At 41.8% G+C, this 23,842-nt stretch overlaps 2 protein-coding genes across 2 annotated transcripts in view; one reads left to right on the forward strand and one right to left on the reverse strand.

Annotated features, from left to right (window-relative positions):
* The window catches only part of LOC135085585 (THAP domain-containing protein 5-like), a 308,949-nt gene that overhangs the window by 231,268 nt on the left and 53,839 nt on the right, over positions 1–23,842 (reverse strand). The gene's annotated exons all lie outside the window — the stretch shown is intronic.
* Positions 1–23,842, forward strand: part of LOC135085618 (protein diaphanous) — an 83,008-nt gene that overhangs the window by 18,856 nt on the left and 40,310 nt on the right. Inside the window, exons 3-8 of the mRNA XM_063980394.1 lie at positions 16,249–16,428; positions 19,169–19,270; positions 20,014–20,210; positions 21,350–21,515; positions 22,201–22,341; positions 23,283–23,391. Of these exons, the coding sequence (XP_063836464.1) occupies positions 16,249–16,428; positions 19,169–19,270; positions 20,014–20,210; positions 21,350–21,515; positions 22,201–22,341; positions 23,283–23,391 (895 nt within the window). The remainder of the gene's footprint in view (positions 1–16,248; positions 16,429–19,168; positions 19,271–20,013; positions 20,211–21,349; positions 21,516–22,200; positions 22,342–23,282; positions 23,392–23,842) is intronic.

Genomic DNA, 23,842 nt, shown 5'->3' on the forward strand with positions numbered 1-23,842 from the left:
TAGATCCAGTTTATTATGTAACCTATTATTGGTACCGTTTGAAAGAGCTTTTGAAGCACTTTCAGAATCAGTAATCAGTTTTTCGATATCTTGTATAGTTTAGAAATAATCGAGTGAGATCACTTAACGTTTCCACCCTGTATACAGCAATGATCGTCCTTTGCTTAAAATTAACGCACATACTTAATTAACACTTGACAGACGTCTTATTTCGCGCATATTTTATACGTACGTCATTCAAGACATAGTCGTGATCGTCTGTCAAAGTATTAAGCTTTAAAACGGTGGAATACCATCACCGGTAGTGTAGTCACGGTGACGTAACGCGCATGACATTCGGCTTGCTCACGCGCACCGATGACCGTCGATCAAGGTCGCGTGTTTGTTTACTCTAGAAGGCAATAATGTATAATCGGGACTAATCCCACCAATTTTTCCACCGTTGTAACTTTTTTTAAGCAGAATAAGTCAGGTTTTTGACCGCGATCACACCTGATCATGGACGTATCCAAGGGGGGCAGTGGAAGTCGTTTTGAAGGAGCTAAGTTAAACTATCAGACCTACAAAATCTGACTTCCAGTAGTTTTTGCTTAAAGAAGGAAGAAACTTCCATCCATCCTCACAATCTTTCTCATTAATATTCCCACCTCTAGTTCCCACCGCTGCAACTCCTGTGTAGCCAGGATCTACAGCTTGACCGCCAATAACCCAACCAGTGAAGGTCAAGTTTGTCCCGGGGGAAAGTTAAACTGTCATTGGACCCGCAACGAAATTAATCAGAAGAACATAGGAGGAGTTTCTCATTAATATGTTAACACCACCATCATCAGGTCATTTAGTCTCCACTGCAGGAGCACGACCCTCTCTAATTTACCAGCAAATGGAGGATTTGTCCTACACTCCCCACGCTGGCCAGACGGGTTGGGGAGGCCTGATGTTCGCATATTTGTCCCTTAGTCGCCTCTTACGACATCCACGGGAAGAGTGATTTAAATATTTCTGAATATTAACTAATGTTTTAAAATAGCACCGGCTCTTCTAGTTCCATAATTACGATGACGTCACAATATATTAATAGATTAATTAACATAACAGCGCTGTAGGAGACAATGGCCTGATTACACGCGTTATGATCTAAAATAGGCGTAGTCAACTGTTATTCTATTTTTTTACTAGCGGCCGCCCGCGACTTCGTTCGCGTGGAACCCGTTTTACCCCCTTAGGGGTGGAGTTTCGTAAAATCCTTTCTTAGCGGATGCCTACGTAATAACATCTACCTGCATGCCAAATTTCAGCCCGATCCGTCAAGTGGTTTGGGCTGTGCGTTGATAGATCACTATGTGAGTCAATCAGTCACCTTTGAGTTATTAAATTTAGATATCTAGACTAGCTTTTTTCCCCGGCTTTTCACGAGTGTCTCATTTCCCTCCTGGTCCTACTAGCTGTGCCCGCGACTTCGTACGCGTGAAAATAGTTTGAATAATTATTTTAATTTATTTGCAACATTTTACTTTACTGCTCCGCCTCTATTGGCTGTAGGGTGATGTTATATAGCCTAAAGCCTTCCTCGATAAATGGGCTATCCAACACAAAAATATTTTTTCAAATCGGACCAGTAGTTCCTGAGATTAGCGCGTTCAAACAAACTCTTCAGCTTTATAATATTAGTAAGTATAGATTTTACCCCAAATCCTTTGGCGAGGATACCTTCCTCTTTTAATAAAAACTCATAAAACTCATTTATTTTCTTTTCTTTTCTCATTTTTTTTTCTTTTAAAAAGCACTTTTACACGTCCCAGTATTAACCCTACCACTAAATACTTACTAATACTTCGGGACAATAAATAGGCCAGTGCTGAGAAGAAGCAGTGCAAGAAACTCAGTCACTATTGAGTATTTTGTATGGAAGTTTAGTATGTTGTTCTATATTTAGTGCAAGTATGGAAGTTATAATAACCATGGACATGTGGAATTGGGTCAAACGCAAACGGAGGTCAACTCGATCCATTCAATACAATCAATTAACCGGTTGTATTGAGTTCGATATTGCTTCTCAATGAACTTGCTGATCATACAGGGTGGAAATATGTCAGGTCACATATGGAACTGAGGCGTGGTCTCATATTTGATAATTTCCAACGAAGACCTCCCGTTTTGCAGGACCTGTTTTTTGCATGATCCCGTTCACACACGACAGTCCAGTTCCAGTGAAACTGGAATGCCGTGGGAAAGGGCACTTAAGGTCATAGCAGACTTATCAACTCGGAAAGGGATCAACACCGTATCGCCTTTCGCGAGCTGTCGTTGCCTTTCGCAAGCTGTCATTGCCTTTCGCGCGCTGTCAACTGCGGGGCGAGGCGTTTACGTTACGGTGCGGATAAGTATCCGTACTTAAAGAGACACATCCTGTATATTAATAATCTTAAATTGTCGTCTTCTTGTGACAAAAGGTCCTCTCCTCTGTCCCACTAGGACTCATCTGTTTTTTTTACAAAATTCATCAAAATTGTATCAGTAGTTTAGGCGTGGAGAACATATCTGAGGGCATGTGTGAGTTTACATCAAACGTCTCTAGAGAGCGCGTTAAAAAAACTAAGAATTTAGTTCTTGAAAGTTTCCGCTAGGGGCGCTGTACAGTCCGTCATACATTTAATGTCACTTTTTTACGCAGTCGACACGTTTGACGTAAACTCACACACACAACACCCCCTGAAGACGGAGCTACTTTCTTGTTAATAAATAGCATTTAAGGAACACCTTTTTACAAACAAAATATGAGCACAGTTGACGTCACGTCAGATCACATATATTTATTGCAGAATAGTACCTATTACGACTACATAAACACAGTGATTAGTTTAACGTGCTGTCGTAAGTACAACCTTAAAATTCGCGCGCAATCTCCCGCGACGCGCGCGGAATGCTATCACTGTGACCACAGTGTAAATATACCCAGTAAGCTTAGGCGCAGACCACCGACTTTTAGTTGGCCGATAGTTGGGCCCTATTCCAATTTGTATGAAGAATCGGCCGATACCAAATCGGTGTAATATGCGCACTTTTATACATCTCCATACTGATCAACAGCCCGACCCAACTATCGGCCAACTAAAAATCGGTGGTCTGCGCCTAGGCTAAATCTAAAACCAACAACTGCCGTATTCGCTGTAATTATGTTATTGAAAAGAGGCTGACAAAGGTGACTGAGTTTCTTCCGCTACTTCTCAGGACCATCCCATATGTTGTCCCGAAGTGGTGGTAGGGCAAGCTATTTGGGACGTGTATAAGCGCCCTGGAAAGGGCTTAAGTACCCAATAAACTATTCGAATTTGAATTTGCCAAGCTTGAGGAGTGTAGGCTAAATCCTTCATTTGCTTTAGACAAAAAGAGAGTCGTGTCGTGCTTCTGCAGTGGTGACCAAATTGCCTTGTTTTATCCACAACTGAGAAGCTCTTAGCCATCATCTGCATCTCACTAGATTGATGGATAAGTGATAATCATGCCGAAGGTGGAAGCAAGCTTTACCTTAATCCTCATCCAAAGGAACTGACTATCTTACCTCCAACTGCGGAAGTACAACAATGCTGTTAACATTATTGTTATGGCGTCAGACTTAGGTGGTGGTAGCCAGCTAATCACTTTTAAACCTGTTAAACATGATGCTTCACTTTCCTGCCAAAAATTCCCTGAATGTTGTCTTACTGAGTTTACCTATACTGTGGTCGTGACGTCACCGACGCGTGCGCATCGAAGAGAGTGCAGTAACGATTACGGGAGCGATCATGGCGCTTGTTGGCCTATATCGGTTTTGTTTATTAGAGAACTACCTCAAAGTTGTCTTACTGGCTTTGCTTATACTGTGGTCGTGACGTCACCGACGCGTGCGCATCGAAGAGAGTGCAGTAACGATTACGGGAGCGATCGTAGCGCTTGTTGGCCTATATCGGTTTTGTTTATTGTTGTTGTTGTTGAAACAGTGTTGTGTGTGTAAAATTAGTTATTGAAGGAATAGGGGGCGTGGTTTTTGGTTGTAATTGTGTGTGTGAAAGTATTTAAAAGCAAAAAAATAGATAAGAAAAAAAAATATCTTTTTCCTTTTAAAATGTTGTTTCAAGGTGTACAGTGAGTAGGAAATTTGGAAATTTTGAATGTAAAATATGTAATTTAGGCTTTTGTCTTTACAAGTTTCTGCCCCCGGGTTCGCTCTGTTCATTGTTCTTCTGTAATAAATGTGAACTTTTCAATTTAATAGCGAAATTATGTAAAAAAAAGTGCAGTGGTTCATATAAAAACTGCTGTTACTCTTTCAAAAGAGTACAGTTTTTAAAAGTATTGACTAAACGGGACTATTCTCACCACTGCAACTCCTGTGTAGCCAGGATCTACAGCTTGACCGCCAATAACCCAACCAGTGAAGGCAGTTTTTCCCGGAGGAAAGTTAAGCTGTCATTGGGCCCGCAACTAAATTAATCAGAAGAACATAGAAGTTTGAAGTTAAGAATCGACTTCTTGGCGGGAAATATTGACTTTCTGTATAAAATTGTTAGTAATTTTTATATTGTAATAATATGACTCGAAAAAACTAAAACTTACGCATACTTTAGCTCTCTTATCTACCTTATGACTTCCTCAAGAAATAGCATCATCTGTTTTGGAATTTTATCATTCTTAAGCTGAATACATAAGGAAGTATTGGGTACTAAATATCGTATTTAATACATATTGTTTTAACTTGAATTTTAACACAGGTGAACAAAACACATATTCCTGTGTCACCTTTATGTTGTTTAGGAGGAGATATGGAACGGCTAGCTGTCAAAAATTGTATGGTAGCGTCACGTCGCGATTGCGTCGCAATCACGTCGCGTTGAAGTCGCGTCACGTGTCAGATGCTTTAGCTTAACGCTATTAAATTAACGTAGTTGTAGTACCTAAACAAAGCTGGCAAGTCTTTTTAGTTTTCACAATTGCAACCAAAATTCGCGCGGGTTTTTTAAATCTCATAAATGTACGGATGTGTGTGAGTGAGTGGCAAATCTAGTTAAACTACTAGACCTTATTTAATTGTAATAAGTTCTATTTTATTCTATTATTTGATGTGCTGTCTGTCGACTGTACTTTATATATTTTTTGTTAAATGGAGATATTTCAAGTGAAGTGACTTGCAAGAAACAAAATTGGAATTTCAATTCCAAAGTGTGCGTGTGTTTTTTTTAACTCTCCGTCTCTGTGTGTAACTAGTGAAGTTGGTTAAAAATTAAAAAGAGGGTTATGTTATCAAACAGTGATGAAAGTGAACGAATACTGGAGTTACTGGGTTAGTTTGTGCCCCCGGATTCGCTTGCCGAAATGTCGGGTAATGTGAAATTAAATAAAGGGTTTTTATATTGGTGGTGGGTTTGCATGTGAAAATTTAATTATTTTTTTTAGACTAGTATAACATAAAGACAAATTTTAGTGTGAAAATAACTATGTATTGGTTTGGTAGTCTAAATTATTAAGTTAGTTGGGAAATAAATAAGCATAAGCATTGTGTAACTTTTTAAAATAGAAAAATAAGGTATTAGAAAAATGTTACAGTTTATTAAAAAGTTAGGACTGAGTCAAGAAAAAAAACAATTTAAAACAAAAATCAACAATAAATACAAACTCGTACAACCGAATTGAAAAACTTCTCCTTTTTCTGAAGTTGGTAAAAAAGAGAAAATAATATTTTAATTGTAGTATATTGCACTTTAAAATAAGAGACTGATGTTAATTGTCATACAAAATAAGTATTAACCATGGATAATCGTATAGATAATTCCTTCCAAACATTAGTCATACTCAAATACGTTATCGGACACATTCCAATCCATACAACAATGTAAGGTCAACAGCAGATAAACCTACAACAAAAAAAAATTGTTGAAAAACTAAAACCACGCTTTTAATTACTGCACTAAAAGGCCAGACTCCATCATCAGGACCCTGGACATCATCTAGCACTAAAGTGCTCGAAAATATAATGCATTCTTATGGCTACTACTAGCTATTCCCATGACATTGTACGCGTGAAAATAGTTTATATATTTTTTCCCGTCTTCGCAACAATTTTCATTAATAGCTGACAATAGTGACTGAGTTTCTTGCGCTGCTTCTTTTCAGCACTTACCCATTTATTGCCCCGAGGCAGTGGTACTGGGAGTCTGGGACATGTAACAGTGCTTTTTAAAAGCCTACTTGCAAAAATAAATGAGTTTTTTTTTAATGCTTCGCTCCTATTGGTAAATGTAGCGTGATGGCACATAGCCTGTAGCTTTCCTCAATAAGAGAGCTATCCAACACGAAAATTTTTTTTTTAATCGGACCAGTAGTTCCTGGGACTTGCGCGTTCAACCAAAAAAAAAAAACTTCAGCTTTTTAATGCGAATAAAGGACGTCGCACATTTATCAACCCGGAAAGGGACCGTAACCGTATCAACTCTAGGCGGTCAGTATTCTTTGTATGAAACTCCATACTGCAACGCACACTTATCCGCACCGTATCGTAAACGCCTCGCCTCGCGGTTGACAACGCGCGAAAGGCGATACGGTGTTGATCCCTTTCCGAATTGATAAGTCTGCTAATATGAGCTTTACGCTCGTATTCACAAACATTACTATGAAGTCGCACAGTGCGAGTGGACGCACAGGGTGACACACGAATCACAGAGCTCTATTCAACGCTGTGTGTTCTAGTTGCTGCTTCACTCAAGCAAGCATCTTTTGTGAATACGGGCTTTAGTGTAGATTACATAAGAGAGGCCTTTGTCCAGCAGTGGACTTCTTTCGGCTGAAACGAACGAACGAACGAATCTAAGAGAACTCTTTCAAATTAGACATCAGTTGTGGTGCGATTGAAACACCCTGTATAGAATCTTAAACTAAACACATTCAATTTTATTGGCAACTAAAATAAACAGTATTTCAGTACCGAGAAGTGATTACGGTGATGATAATTCCATCATCATTGCTTTTAGACTGCATTTACAAACAAACGATGACGTAAGCGCAGTGAACTTATTCAGTTCCTTGGAACGATTCCAAAGAGGTGAGAATGAAGTTTTTTGAAGGTTTTACAATTAAAATTTGTATGAAAAATGAAATTTACGTCTGTATTCACAAACGATGCTTGCTTAAGTGAAGCAGAAATTCCAACGCACAGCGTTGAATAGAGCTCTGTGATTGACACACATAGTAATGTTTGTGAATACGGGCGATAGAAAAAGAAATCCCATCAAAAACAATACTTGTCAAAAAAACCAAGTCTCGCAACTCAGTTGTTCTACGGTAAAAAAGTTGTGAGATCCATGTAATACCAAGTCCAGGCCAGGAAATCTTTAACGTTTTACATAAATTATTGACTTGGCCATCGCACTAAATAATTTAATTTACACGTAGACAGCAGTTATGTATCTAGAAAACTGGACCGAAATTGAAAAATTTTACTCGACTTGGCGGTTGCACTACCGTGCCCCCAAATATTTTAGTTTTTCCTTGATTCATACACCAAACACTACTTATATTCCAAATTTGAAGCTTCTAGGTCTGCTAGAAGTGCCTTAGAATTTTGATGATCGGTGAGTCAGTCAGTGAGTCAGTAAGTGACAAAATTAAGTAACTTTGACCCGTTATAATTATTTTGTACCAACCCTACTGCTGTAAGAAAACTGATTGCAGGTGATTTCACGCATCAGACTCGTCGACCTGACATATAGTCAAATTTCTTCGAACTTCTTTCTATCCATTTTTTTTTTCTCTTTGCTTCTACGTATAATTAAAATTTGTTAAATTTTATACCCCTTGGTTATATAGAGGTGAAAACTATAGGCTTTGACCAACTACACTGTATCTATGCAATTTATATATTTGTAAGCTGTTTGTTTTCTGAATAAAACAAAATAAAAATAAATAAATAAATAATTCTTAAACTACTGGTTCAAATTGAATGAAATTTTAAATATACCGTGTCTTTACAATGCCTGCATAGCTAATGAAAATTCAGCCTTCTAGTTTTATCCACAACGAAGTTACAGGCAGTCGAAAATGGCCTGAATTGCTTCGAGAAAAGGATGGTACGGCCGTGCCGCTTTTTTGCTCGACTTGGTGGGGGCACTGCCGTGCCCCCAGATATCCCAAAGAATGACTCTTTTGAACAAATTACTGACAATAGTGACCGAGTTTCTTGCGCTGCTTCACAGCACTGGCCCATTTATGGTCCCGAAGCAGTGGTAGGGTTAATACTGGGACGTGTAAAAGTGCTTTTTAAAAGCCTACTTGCATAAATAAATGAGTTTTATGAGTTATTACTCTATTTAGAAGAAGGGCGTCCGCGGAAGACCAGCTTCGTGACTTGCCCTTTTGAGCTTGTCACGATATATGCTGAGCACAGTTTTTTCTTACTTTTACCTCTTTGTTTTTAATAGCCTACATAGTATGTATTTCTGTTGTTTATTTTCTGTATTGTGTCTTTTTTATTGTGTATGTCGAGTCATTTTCCTGTAAAAGTTGCTCTAAATAGCTCTATATTCAACAGCGTCTTCAAAAATATCTCAGAACTCATCAACTGTCGTTAAAATCCATTTAGCCATGTCATCGACCTTTTGGATGGTGCTCATTAGTAAATACCCTACTGACATGTGTCTTCCTATAGGTCTAGCGTTTACAGTCAGAGCCTGAGGTACGGGAGGGGTGACATTGACATATTATGACGTGACAGAGCATGCAAATCTGTGGGTCTAGTCAAAACGCACTTTAAAATCGCAAACCCATCGCAAACCAGTCGCAAACAAATAAACAAATCGCAAAAGAGGTCGATAACAAAAAAGGCTTAGCCAAACGGCAAAAAATCGAATCGCAAAGCCCTACCTATCGATAATCGAAAGACTGGATTGAAATTTCCCATACAAAGGCTTAGCCGACATGCACTTAAGACTCAATCAAAATCGAATCGAATCGCAACACCCGCCATTTTCATTGCGATTACTAAAACCCCGGTGATAAGCTTCGATTATATCGAAAACCAGTAGGGTGAATTGCACCACCTAACTTTGACCGTAACTATGACGTTAACCGGTGTTTTTTGTATGGAGTTTGACAGATTTTAGACGTTTGTCAAAGTTAAACTAAGATGGTGCAACCCACCCTAAGGCTGATTTGACAAATCCGTATCGCGATGTCGTTTTGACAGCTAGTTTGACAGCGAAGCATAGACGTAAACAGAGAGCAGAAAGAAGGAAGAAATTAATTTTTTAAAAAAAGCTAAAAAAAGTAAAAACAATTGCAAAGTCATAGACATTTTTTAACTTTTATTCGATTTTGAATGAACTTTTATATCGCCGCGTCGTTGGTGGTTCAATGTGCATTTTGGCTGCCATTTTCCGATCGAATCGAATTACTAGTGACGCGGCGACTGACATTAGCGAAAACTTCCTATTGGTTTGCGATGGCATTTTGACTAGACCCTCTGAAGCACGTTTAATTTTGAAGTCTCGCTGACGTTTGACGTCCCAATAACCCCCCTCCCCACCTCAGGCAAGGACTGAGTAAACGCTAGACCTAGTTTTTGATAGAAAAAGCATATGTTGCGTACAACAAGGTCGTGGGTAATTTTAGAAATTGTCTAATGCAATTTGTCTTGGAGATGTTTTAAGATGTGTGTAAGTGTGATCTCATGGTTTTATTTTCAACCGACTTCAAAAAAGGAGGAGGTTCTCAATTCGACCCGTATGTTTTTTTTTTTTTTCTATGTTTGTTACGCGATAACTCCGCCAATTATGAACCGATTTGAACAGATCTTTTTTCGGCGTATAGGTAATACCTCAAGGGTGGTCCCATTTAAATTTAATAACAGAAAAAACAACCCCCAAGGGTGGAAAATTGGAGATGAACTTTTTTATACGCAATATCTCCGCCGATTATAAATCAATTTGAACAATTATTTTTTTGTTGAATAGGTATTATCAAAAGGGTGGTTTCATGCGAATTTGAAGAAAATATTTCACCCCCAAGGGTGGAAAATTGGGGATGAACTTTTTTATACGCAATATTTTTAATTTTTAGTTTTTTTTTTGTGTTCACACATTTGAAGTCGGTTTTATTTTTTTTTAAAGTTATCATCTCTGTATTTGTGTTTATTGCTTACTAGATTTTGCACGTGGATTTGCTGAATTTCTTTCCCAAAAAGACTATGTAGGTACTCAAATCAAATAGTTTATTCAGTACATAGGTCCTTTCCAGGGCCCATGTATTCAAATCAAATAGTTTATTCTGTACATAGGACCGTTCCAGGGCGCTTAGACACGTCTCAAATACATATAGCTTGCCCTACCACCACTTCGGGACAACATATGGGCTGGTGCTGAGAAGAAGTGGCGGAAGAAACTCGAGTCACCTTTGTCAGCCTCTTTTTCGGATACAGCAATTTACTATTTTTTATTTACTGAGGGATATTGTAGCTTTCTACTGGTGAAAATATTCTTAAAATCGGTTCTGTAGTTCTATAAAGTCTCCTTCTAAACTTTAGGCTAATAATCGAAAGGCTAGCAAAGGTGAACGAGATTCTTCCGGCACTTCTCAGCATTAGACATTTCGTCTCGAAGTTGTGATAGCATAAGCCATGTCCCGGGAGGGACTTTGTTAGTTGAAGGCTAGGTCCGGATTCCCATGGTTCTTCCCACTAAGGCGATTGACGGAGCACCGGGGTTATTTTAGTGGGTATGCCTCATCCTTCTAATGAGGGGAGATCCATATAACCTACCCTGTACCCGCGGTGTATCCAATTACATGCATTTTTACCCAAAAAAAAGGATAAGCCATGTTTGGACTTAGGGACTTGTATTATGCTCTGAAAAGAGCAAAATACATTATACGAGTAACTAGCGGCCGCCCGCGACTTCGTACGCGTGGATCCCGTTTTACCCCCTTTTCCCGAATTTTCTTTGCTATAAACCTCACGGAGCCCGAGACCTTTCCAACGAATGCAAAACCGTGGAAATCGGTTCGTGCGTTCTGGAGTTATAGCGTCAGGGAGGAAAACCCGACTTATTTTTATATAGTAGATATAAAGGATTTGATTTTGTTCTGCCGAACAGTCTTAATTTGTGGTTTTTAAGTAGTCACAAGCAATAAAAAGTATTTACTCGTTCTTCTTAAAAATAAAATTACACTAGCGGTTACTTATTCTGTGTTAGCGGTCCTCTTCGGCAATGTTGGTCAAATGGGTCAATTTATCCGATTTAATTAGACCTATATCTGCATATCATTCAGTTGAGACATTAGACTATTTTTGTCGCAAAATAACCCCTATTTAAAACAACATAAGAAGCAATGTTTAAATGCTCCAAACCATGGAAAGAGCAATCACCATCCATAAGAGACTCATCACCACCAAGGGCACGCCAACACATTGTCAACTTTATTCACTCGACACTGAGTTAAAAATAGTAATGCACAAACTTCTTATTTTTGGCGATTCTGTCCAACGCAGTCTTAATTTTGGATTCAGTGTTTGCTTTGATTTTGTGAAGTGCGGACAAGTTTAAAGAACATTTCGGGTCAAGTGTAGTGGAAATTGATGAATACTTGTTCTAAAATAAAATAAATAAAGAAAAAAAAAAAGGAATTGCTAGCGGCCGCCCGCGACTACGTACGCGTGGATCCCGTTTTACCCCTTAGGGGTTGAAGTTTGCAAATTCCCGTCTTAGTGAGCACCTACGTTTTAAAAGGAACAAGTTGTAAGAACATTTCGGGTCACGTGAAGTGGAAATAAATGATTACTAATTGTTCTAAAGCAATTTATACGGCCACCCGCGAAACCGTACGCGTGGATTCCGTTTTAACCCTTAGGGGTTGAAGTTTGCAAAATCCCGTCTTAGTGAGCACCTACGTTCTATAAATAACCCCCATTACAGTATCATTATAGTCCAACTGAATTATTTAATTTGTAACAATTTTAAGTCTTCAAATAAGTAATTCGACTTTCCGCATTACCCAAATTTCTTTGTATGTCTATAGGTAATCCATTACCATCGTGTATAGCGACGATTACACGTTCAAGGTTAAACTCATATAACTATGAGTTTAACCTTGAACGTGTAAAATTAACATTTAAATAATGATAACATAATTAAAGTGAAGTGTAAGATATAATGGATACGATAAAAGTTGTCGGGGATTTTGTCAAAGAAAAATCGCCCTTCTCGGTAAGTGGAAATAGCCTTGAGTTTTTAAATATTCCATCAAATAACATGAGAATGGTTTGAACGCATGATTTCGATGTGAATAATTTGAGTCCCCATAGACTGTCTTTAATTTGTATGAGGAATCGGCCGATACCAAATCGGTGTAATGTGCACACTTTCATACATGTTCATACTGATTAACAGCCCGATTAAAGTACTTGACAAATGTGACTGATTTTCTCGCGCTGCTTCTCAGCACTGGCCCATTTATTGCCCCGAAGTAGTAGTAAAAGCGCTTTTTAAAATCCTATTTGCAGAAAATGGATGACTTCTAAACGCTTCAATGGAGGGAAGTCGAACCTTAACTTCGAACTGTTCTTCAGATTAATTTCGTTGCGGGTCCAATGACAGTTTAACTTTCCCCCGGGACAAACTTGGCCTTCACTGGTTGGGTTTTTATTGGCGGTCAAGCTGTAGATCCTGGCTACACAGGAGTTGCAGCGGTGGGAACGAGAGGTGGGAATGGCCACGTAACCAGTGACAACGTAAAGCTTATTGTCAGAAAATACAGGTTACAGTGTGACCGAATGGGAAGATAGTTAAATAAATGTCCTATACGAGTGACGGTGTGACGTGATGGGCTTTTTTCCAACGAGTAGCAGCGTATGTCTACCCACAAGGTAGACCGACGACGCTGGATGCAGGCCGCTACCAATAGGGCGATGTGGAAATCATTGGGGGAGGCCTATGTTCAGCAGTGGACGTCCTGTGGCTGAAATGATGAGTAACACTGTACACATTACGGTGTGACTAGTTGGGAACAAGCGCTTTTAAAGAGTCTGTATTCTGTGGGGACTTACGCTCGTATTCACAAACGATCACCAGCTCTGTGAAGCAGCAAATCGAACGCACAGCGTTGAATAGAGCTCTATGACTGTTTCGTGTGTCTCCCTGTGCGTCCACGCGCACTGTGAGACATAGTAATGTTTGTGAATACGGGCGTTAGCTTGCACATAACAAAATCAAAATTCAATGAACCTTCATCACCATAAGACCTTCGTATAATCGATTAGTTAACTATCGATTGCATCGCCATTGCAGAATCGATTGTGGACAAACAATGGGACAATGCGATGACCCGTATCGACTTATTTATCAAAGTCACCATTTAAATTCGTGTACGTACTTCGCGAGGCAACCGTTTCAAAACCATTGAGGTCAATTAAATCAAAGGCAATGGTGCCGGTGGTGATGGCCGCTGGGGCAGGAAAGTTCTTGAGTGGCGACCACGAGCCGGAAAACGTAGCGTGGGCAGGCCTCCCACTAGGTGGACTGACGATCTGGTGAAGGTCGCGGGAGGTGCCTGGATGCGAGCGGCGCAGGACCGGTCTTTGTGGAAATCCTTGGGGGAGGCCTTTGTCCAGCAGTGGACGTCTTTCGGCTGAAACGAACGAACTAATGGTGCCGGTATCGGTATCTATGGATAGTTTCATCCACGAAGACGCGCCCCACCAATGTTTGGTCTAGATCGCGCGGGGTGCGGGGAGTTTGCACTCATGGATGATTTAGCGTGTACCGATAACACTCAAACATTAGCGGAAGAATGGTGGGGCGCGTCTTCGTGGATGAAACGATCTATACCTGCTTTGAACGAAGAGTCCACAGTGTAAAGCTTGACGTGCCCGCGCGTCGTCTGTGGAAATCGTGTTGAAATACTTTTTTTAGACCGATAATTTAATTAATTAGTAATAAATATTTAATATTGCAATAATCGTTCACACTGCAACTCATTAAGGAACCAGAAAATCAACTTTTCAATATGTTCTATATTAAACAATGCTATTTATTGCAAAAACGTTTTTGTGCATTAATATGCATAAAGTTTCTATTGTATGTATGTAAGTACCTACTAGCGGCGCCGGCCGCCCGCGACTTCGTACGCGTAGATCCCGTTTTACCCCCTTAGGGGTTGAATTTTGCAAAATCCCGTCTTATTAAGCACCCACGTTCTAAAAGGAAGCCCCATGCAGAATTTGAGACTCCTAGCACTTGTAGTTTCTGAGATTTCGTGATGAGTGAGCGAGTCAGTGACCTTTCTCTTTTATAGATTCATCATCATCATCATCATCATCATTTCAGCCATAGGACGTCCACCGCTGAACATAGGCCTCCCCTAATGCTTTCCATGCTTTTGTAGATTGTAGATTTACAAATAGTCAAATACCTACCGTTGTCTGTTTACCATTGTTTTCTAAGTTTGGAACTACATAGATAGTTATGTGTAAAAGGCAACTGATGTACAAATATGCGAACATCAGGCCTCCCCAACCCGTCTGGCCAGCGTGGGGAGTGTAGGACAAATCCTCCATTTGCCTCTGGTAAATTAGAGAGGGTCGTGCTCCTGCAGTGGAGACTAAATGACCTGATGATGATGATTTTCTTTATCTTTAAACTTTCCTTAATCTGTTTATATATTATACAGTATGAAAACAGAATACGAAAACGCACCATCTCACATAATAGATTATGTAGAAATTACGCGGTTCATGTAAATATGTATGTTTTTCTTGGTATACTTGAAAAGTAGCCTGCCCGTACGTATTATGAAACGTCGATCAGGAATCAAGAATTGATTTAAGTCTTGTTGAATTTGAATATAGGGTGAAAAAAATGATACAAAAATATCAAATGTAAAAAAAGTCTGGCCGGCCCGTCTTGCCAGCGCGGCAGGTGAAGTGTAGGTCAAATCCTCCTTTTGCCTCTGGTAAATAGAGAGAGTCCTGAACTTGCAGTGGAATTTCAAATCACCTGATGTTGAAAAAAGTTTTGACTTATTTATTTTGTACCAACACAATTCAGATTCTGAAAACAACATTCAGAAATCAGAAACATAGGCCTCACAAGATAAAACTAAGTTCGTAACTAAGTTTTTAACTTGAACAAAAATATTTCTTCATGATCATTTTTTTACAAAACTAATGCCTTTGCCCTTTTAGCACTTGAGTAAGTGACACAAAACTATGCTGAAATGAATTTCAATTTAAAGGGGGTCCCTAAAATCCGTAAACAACACATTTACTCGTAAACACATAACTTTTTTATATTGTGATTGTTGGCTGAGGTTTTAAAAAGCGACACCCTGTATGAGTAATGCTCTTACGAACACTTCATATGGCCGTGCTACTTAAAGCATGCACCGACTAATAGATTCGCATACTAACAAGGCACCTACGTCATTGTATTTAAATCATTTATCAACAATGTACAGAAAAACTTACGTTTCTTTGGTTTTACTGGTAAATAAGGAAGAATTTTGTTCGATAAACGGCACACGAAGAAAAATACTGTTGCATCTTTTGAATTGGTGTAATTTTGCATCAAAAACGTAGTCTTACACCCGTATTCACAAAGAATGATTGCTTAAGTGAAGCAGCAAATCGAACGCACAGCGTTGAATAAAGATATGATTGGTTCGTGTGTGACCCTGTGCGTCCACGCGCAATGTGAGACCTCATACTAATGTTTGCGAATACGGGCGTTACATTCTGTCGACTGTATTGTTTGCTCCATGTCTCCAAATTAGTTTGCGATAACCACTTTTGGTCAATCTGGTGAAGGTCGCGGGAAGACCCTGGATGCAGGCAGCGCAGGACCGCCCGTTATGGAAATCCTTGGGGGAGGCCTTTGTCCAGCAGTTCCTTCTTGCTGGTATCCCGCTTTGCGTGAGAAGGATGGAGACATTTGAAACTTCGGATTACTTTTGTGACTGTTGGACAGGGTTTCCCCGAAGATTTTCACAAAGACCGGTCCTGTGCTGCCCGCATCCAGGCGCTTTAGATCATCGGTCCACCGAGTGGCTGGGTACATTTACTTATCCGATCGGTGGACGGACTCACACTAACTTGGTCGGTGGACTCCGTGGCTACCACTCGAGAACTATCAGTTCTACGAGCTTCGTGCCCCATCCACTGCCACATGGCAATTCTGCAGACTATATCAGTTACTGTTTTAGTTTTCCCTAACCATTTTCTCTCCTTGCCCACAGCTGGACACATGGTTCGGGCGTCCGAAGAAAGCGGGCGGCGGCCCCGAGCGCGGTTACGATACAGTACCGCGCGCCGAGCACCGCGGCGAAGAAGACGAGGCCTCAGCTACTGCCGAGTATAGGAGCAAGCTGGATGCGCTGGATGACGCCCAGCTGCAGAGGAGGTTCGAGGAGATGCTCGTGAGTAGACCTGAAATGTTAAAGAAAGTTCTCAGGGAATTCCGAAAGCTGGAGGCTTCTAAAACGGAGCCTGGAAAGAGATCTACTAGCCTGAGACAAAAGCGTGGATAGGACATCCTCGTGAAGACGCCCAGAAGGGTCTAGAAGGCTCCAGAATGGGAAGGTGGAGAACCGCTGATCTGAGGTGGAGACGCTTCAAAGAGACCTCGTGAGTATTCCAGAACATTCCAGAATGTTCTAGACTCTGCTCGGGGCTTCTACAAATGTTCCACGGAGCTGAGACAGTAAGACGACGAGGCCTCCGCCACTGCTGAGTATAGGAGCAAGCTGGATGCGCTGGATGATGCACAGCTGCAAAAGAGATTCGAGGAGATGGTCTTGAGTATACTAGGAACCTTCCAGAATGTTCTAGAGACTGCTAGAAAGAGTTGGACGCCCTAAGGAAGAAACGCTTCTATTAGACGTTCCTGAGTAGACAAGGACCCTTCTAGACACTGTTCAGGCCTAAAAAGGAGTCTAGGTAGAGGATAGAGGCAGAGACGATTTGAGGAGATGCTCGTGAGTACACTTAAGACCCTCTAGAACTTTCTAGAAAGAGCTGGAACTGGAGCTAGATGGAGAACCGCTGGCCTGAGAAAGAAACGCTTCCATTAGACGCTCCTGAGTAGACTAGGAACCTTTTAGACACTACTCAGGCCAGGCATAGAAAGGAATCTAGGTGGAGAACTACTCGCTAAAGGCAGAAACACTTTAAGCAGATTGTCGTGAGTACACTAGGAACCTTCTAGAACGTTCTAGAGACTGCTTGGGGCTTCTACGAACGTTTCACGGAGCTGAGACTGTAAGACGACGAGGCCTCCGCTACTGCTGAGTATAGGAGCAAGCTGGACGTGCTGGATGACGCACAGCTGCAGAGGATATTCGAGGAGATGCTCGTAAGTACACCTGGAATGTTCTAGAAGGCTCTAGAAAAGGATCTAGATGGAGAACCGTTGGCCAGAGAAAGGGATGCTTCTATTAGATGCTTCTGGGTAGACCAGGAACTTTCTATATACCGTTAAGGACTGCGGAGGCTTCTAGAAAGGAATCTAGGTGGAGAACTACTGGCTAGAGGCAGAAATGTTTCAAGCCGATGTTAGTGAGTAGACTAGGAACCTTCCAGAATGTTCTAGAGACTGCTTGGGGCTTCTACGAACGTTTCACGGAGTTGAGACAGTAAGACGACGAGGCCTCCGCTACTGCTGAGTATAGGAGCAAACTGGATGCACTGGATGATGCCCAGCTGCAGAGGAGGTTCGAGGAGATGCTCGTGAGTATACCAGGAACCTTCCAGAATGTTCTAGTGACTTCTAGAAAGAGTTGGACGCCCTAAGGAAGAAACGCTTCTATTAGACGTTCCTGAGTAGACAAGGACCCTTCTAGACACTGTTCAGGCCTAAAAAGGAGTCTAGGTAGAGGATAGAGGCAGAGACGATTTGAGGAGATGCTCGTGAGTACACTTAAGACCCTCTAGAACTTTCTAGAAAGAGCTGGAACTGGAGCTAGATGGAGAACCGCTGGCCTGAGAAAGAAACGCTTCCATTAGACGCTCCTGAGTAGACTAGGAACCTTTTAGACACTACTCAGGCCAGGCATAGAAAGGAATCTAGGTGGAGAACTACTCGCTAAAGGCAGAAACACTTTAAGCAGATTGTCGTGAGTACACTAGGAACCTTCTAGAACGTTCTAGAGACTGCTTGGGGCTTCTACGAACGTTTCACGGAGCTGAGACTGTAAGACGACGAGGCCTCCGCTACTGCTGAGTATAGGAGCAAGCTGGACGTGCTGGATGACGCACAGCTGCAGAGGATATTCGAGGAGATGCTCGTAAGTACACCTGGAATGTTCTAGAAGGCTCTAGAAAAGGATCTAGATGGAGAACCGTTGGCCAGAGAAAGGGATGCTTCTATTAGATGTTTCTGGGTAGACCAGGAACTTTCTATATACTGTTAAGGACTGCGGAGGCTTCTAGAAAGGAATCTAGGTGGAGAACTACTCGCTAGAGGCAGAAGTGCTTCAAGCAGATGTTAGTGAGTACACTAGGAACCTTCCAGAATGTTCTAGAGACTGCTTGGGGCTTCTACGAATGTTTCACGGAGTTGAGACAGTAAGACGACGAGGCCTCCGCTACTGCCGAGTATAGGAGCAAGCTGGATGCGCTGGATGACGCCCAGCTGCAGAGGAGGTTCGAGGAGATGCTCGTAAGTACACTAAGACCCTTCCAGAAGGCTCTAGAATGAGATCTAGGTGGAAAACTGCTGGCCAGAGAAAGAGACGCTCCTGAGTAGACTAGAAGTCTTCTAGACACTGCTCGAGGCAGTGGAGGTTTCTAGAAAGGAATCTGGGTACATAACTACTGGCTTCAGACAGATACACTAAGGATATTGTCGTGACTCGTGAGTAGACCAGGAACCTTCTAGAAACATGCTAGAACTGGACCTAGACTCTATGTCTAGACGGACACCGCTGGCTAAAGGAAGACGCGCCTTAAGGTGACCCTTGTGAGTGTCTAAGAACTTTCTAGACACTGCTTAGGATGATCTTGAAGCTGGACGCTTCTAAAATAAAGAAAACTGTTTGCTCAAAGCAGCAGGAAACACAAAAAATATGATTAAAGACGGATTTTTCGTATCTTATTGTTTTTATGTTTCATAAACTCGTGGGTCTTTCTAAGTACTGACCGTTACTATTCTCTTTTCAGTCCGACATGAACCTCAGTGAAGAGAAGAAGGCCCCTCTCCGGAAGTACTCCAACGCGCAGAAGAAGCAGATGCTTTTCGCGTACAAATTCGTCAATGCTCAGGTATGCTTTATTTCTGTATTCTACTATATAAAAATAAGTCGGGTTTTCCTCCCTGACGCTATAACTCCAGAACGCACGAACCGATTTCCACGGTTTTGCATTCGTTGGAAAGGTCTCGGGCTCCGTGAGGTTTATAGCAAAGAAAATTCGGGAAAAGGGGGTAAAACAGGATCCACGCGTACGAAGTCGCGGGCGGCCGCTAGTTATTTATATCCCCCTTTATAGATCTAGCGCTAATTCAGTTAGTGCCTGAGGTATGGAAGCGACACGGGAGGGTGTTTTTGGGACGTCAAACGTCAGCGAAACTTCAAATGTGCTTTAGATTTGTATGCTCTGTCACATTATATTATTTCAATGTAACGTCCCATAACTCAGGCACACAGTCAGTTAAGCAATAGAACTATAGTTTTGCTCTCAAGGAGCACAATATGTTCATGTTTGATGATTTTTTGCTTTACCAGCGATTAGAGCTAACATTTGGCAGAAGCCCTGCAACAAACTCAGTGACCACTGTCTGCCCTATTTAAAGTCATAGCTGACTTATAAATTCGGAAAGGGATCAACACCGTATAGAGGGCGTTTACATTACGGTGCGGATAAGTGTGCGTTGCAGTATGTAATTTCATACAAAGAATACTGACCGCCTTGAGTTGATACGGTTAAGATCCCTTTCCAGGTTGATAAGTGGATCTCCAGTGCCCAAATAATGATAAAACCTCTAAAATGCACATTCTCCATTCCAGGCGGGGCGTTCCAAGCTGGAAAAGCCTTCAGACTACGTCCAGTACCTCAGCCAGCCAGAACTATCCGTGGGGAAACTGCACGGATGCCTGGAGAACCTGAGGATAGCACTCACGAACAATCCTCTATCCTGGATTGAGGAGTTCGGGACCAAAGGCATCGAAACGCTGCTTACTACCCTCAACCTGTGTTACACCAAGTAAGAAGTTTCGAAGTAGTTAGACAATTCCATTCTATACTAAGTAGCCGTGTGGTTCTGGAAGAGAAGAATATGACAACTCCCAGTCTTCCCGTGGACTAAGGGAGACTACAGACCAAGTACTTATACGAATATCAGGCCTTCCCAACCCGCCTGACCAACGTCGTGAGTGTAAATTAGAGAGGCTTGTTCTTCTGCAGAGGATAATAAATGACCCGATGATGGTGATGATGATGGAGAAACTAAAAGACTAATATTCTATGCAGACAGGGCGTTATTACTTGGCTAATATTTATGTGTATTGAATATTACTTGTTGCTAAAGCCTGGTCCGTGAGCACGTAGAATTTTGTCTAATGACCCCAAGCTACCCATCCTTATCGCTCGCGCGTCATTATATTGCTGTCGCGACTGTGCGACGCGCGCCCGCAGTGAGTGTGCGAGCGCGACAGCAACATAATTACGCGCGAGCGATAAAGATGGGTAGCTTGGGGTCATTGGACAAAATTCTACGTGCTCACGGACCAGGCTTTATGTTCATTACTTTTTTCATGCTATCAGTGGAAGTGGATTTTACCGGTAAGTTTTCCAGTTAAATCTACACTTACAACTTACTACAGTTGACAGCACATCGGATTAAACATCTATTGCAATTGCCCTTACTGGGTTAATTATTTTACAATTTGCAGGAAACATATAAAAAAAAAAATAGACAAATTAAATAAAGTTCGTTCGTTTCAGCCAAATGACGTCCACAGCTGGACAAAGGCCTCCCCCAAGGATTTCCATAGCATTCCATAAAAGAAAGTTAATGTTTTGAAAATAGCCGTAGTTGATTTTGGATTCAAAAATTATGTAGTGATGTGCTGCTATCTAAAATTGTATTGTAGTGATTATACTTTGTAAAAAATAAACATGAGTATTGATCTAGCCCATAACTTAGACAGTGCTTGAGATATGGGAGCAGCACGCGAGGTGTTTCTATGATGTCAAACGTCAGCGAGACGCTCTGTCACGTCATAATAATAAATTCCAGTTATGTCACCCCTCTCGGGCCGCTCTCATACCTCAGGCACTGACTCAGTTATGCGCTAGCTTAACTAGCGTCTTCCTTTTCTAACATTTGTTGTCTCTTTCCAGCGATTCCCGCTACGACCGAGTTCAGTACGAATGCATACGATGTCTATCCGCTATCCTGAACAACACGGTGGGAATCCGGACCGTCTTCGAGTGTAGAGAAGCTCTACCAGTGTTAGCTAGAAGTCTGGATGCGAGGAAACCTCACTGCGCCATGGAGGCTGCTAAGGTTAGTAGGCAGTGGGAATATATTTCCCACCATACTTTGAACCTTATTCGCATGCCTTAAGGTCCACCGAACTACGGTATGGAGGCTACCAAGGTTAGTGGGAATTAATGCTTTAAAAGGCAGTGGGAATATATTTCCCACCAAATTTTGAAGCTTATTCGTTTGTCTTAATGTCCGCCGCACTACGCTATGAGGCTGCTAAGGTCAGTGGGGATTGATAAGGCAGTGGGGATATATTTCCCACCATATTTTGACCCTTATTCGCTTGTATTAAGGTCTGCCGCACTATGGTATGGAGGCTGCTAAGGCGAGGGGGTTTAATCCTTTATAAGGCAGTGGGAATATATTTCCCATCATATTTTGAATCTTATTCGCTTGTCTTAAAAAAACTATGAAAACAACCTTAACTTGGTCCTTATTACATTACAAAAAAGTTAAATGCGCGATGAACAGTATGTTTTTTAGACATGGATGTGGGGTCTGACTGCTGCGTGATTGGTGGATTTTGACATATCTGACAATGTCATGTCAAAAATAACCAATCATGCAGCATTTGGACCTCGCGTCGACGTATTGCCATCTGGCGGATTTTTCATTCGCGAAAACCCTCATTGTAATCCAACTTTTCTTATTTTTAATTTAATGGCAAAACCATACGTGTTAAGCACTCTTTTTTGTCTTCCAGGTGTTGGCAGCCATTTGTCTGATTCCCAACGGTCACGAGAAAGTTCTAGAAGCGATCACGATGGCGGGAGAGTCTAGTAGAAAACCGAGAATGTTGCCCATCGTTGAGGGACTGGATACTAAAGCACCGGAGAGCTTGAAGGTAATAATACAGCTGTGGGATATGTTGTTCGTCCACAATAAGAAAGCTAGATGTTAAAACCTGGTCCGTGAGCACGTAGAATTTTGTCCAATGACCCCAAGCTACCCATCCTTATCGCTCGCGCGTAATTATGTTGCTGTCGCGCTCGCACACTCACTGCGGGCGCCCGTCGCACAGTCGCGACAGCAATACATATAATTACCCGCGAGCGATAAGGATGGGTAGCTTGGGGTCATTGGACAAAATTCTACGTGCTCACGGACCAGGCTTTAGTGCTTCCTTCCGAGCGGGTGTTATGCTCGGGGACCAAGGTCCAATTTACACCATCTTGGTTTGTCTATAATTATGTACTTGGCAGGGTAGAAAACTCCGTCACCGCGATGCAGGTTTGTATGAGCGGCGGAGTGTGCCATAGTGCAGTCGTAACAGCGCCATCTGTTGTTACACGTTTGTATTGGCGTATCGTAGATGTCGCCACACAGCACTTAGGTCCGATTCGACAAAACTTTTATCCGAGAATAACTCCTGGTATAACTGGCACATTGACAGTTTCAGTATGGGAAATATGTCGAAATGACAAGTTTATTCTGAGATTAATATTTATTCTTGTTTGGTCGCATCCACCCTTAAACGAACTAAAGTCGCTGACATAGCCCGACGGATTAGCAAGCTGAAGTGGCAATGGGCAGGGCACATAGTACGCAGAACTGACGGCCGATGGGGCAGCAAGGTTCTGGAGTGGAGGATTTCCACCCACAAGGTGGACCGACGACCTCATAAAGGTAGCAGGAAGCCGCTGGACGCAGGCCGCTATCTATCGATCAACATGGAAATCATTGGGGGAGGCATATGTTCAGCAGTGGACGTCCTATGGCTGAAATGATGATAATGATAACATGGAGCTTTCGACTTTATATACTTTACAATACGTGTCATTTCAGAACGGCTGCATGCAACTGATCAACGCCATCATCACGGAGCCCGAAGAGTTGGAATTCAGGCTGCATTTGAGGAGCGAATTCATGAGGACCGGACTCTATGATATATTGGGTAAGGTTCAAAATCAATAAGCCTACTTGCAATAGCTTAACATGTGAGTCTTATATTTTAGTTTTTGAGGCCTCTACTAATGGCATGTTTTAGAAGTTGTTTTTAATAAGTATTAGGTAATGGGACAGTTCATACCACTAAAGCCCGGTCTGTGAGCTCGTAGAATTTTGTCCAATGACCCCAAGCTACCCATCCTTATCGCTCGCGCGTAATTATATTGCTGTCGCGACTGTGCGACGGGCGCCCGCAGTGAGTGTGCGAGCGCGACAGCAACATAATTACGCGCGAGCGATAAGGATGGGTAGCTTGGGGTCATTGGACAAAATTCTACGTGCTCATGGACCAGGCTTTACTCTACTCGCAAAGTTCGAGTTTGTTCCGGCGTTTCTTCACAGCACTTGCCATATGTTTGTCTCGAAGCGCTGGTAGGGCCCAAAAGATAAGGAGACAT

Source organism: Ostrinia nubilalis, chromosome 29, assembly GCF_963855985.1.
Source record: "Ostrinia nubilalis chromosome 29, ilOstNubi1.1, whole genome shotgun sequence".
In the NCBI taxonomy this organism is placed as follows: domain Eukaryota; kingdom Metazoa; phylum Arthropoda; class Insecta; order Lepidoptera; family Crambidae; genus Ostrinia; species Ostrinia nubilalis.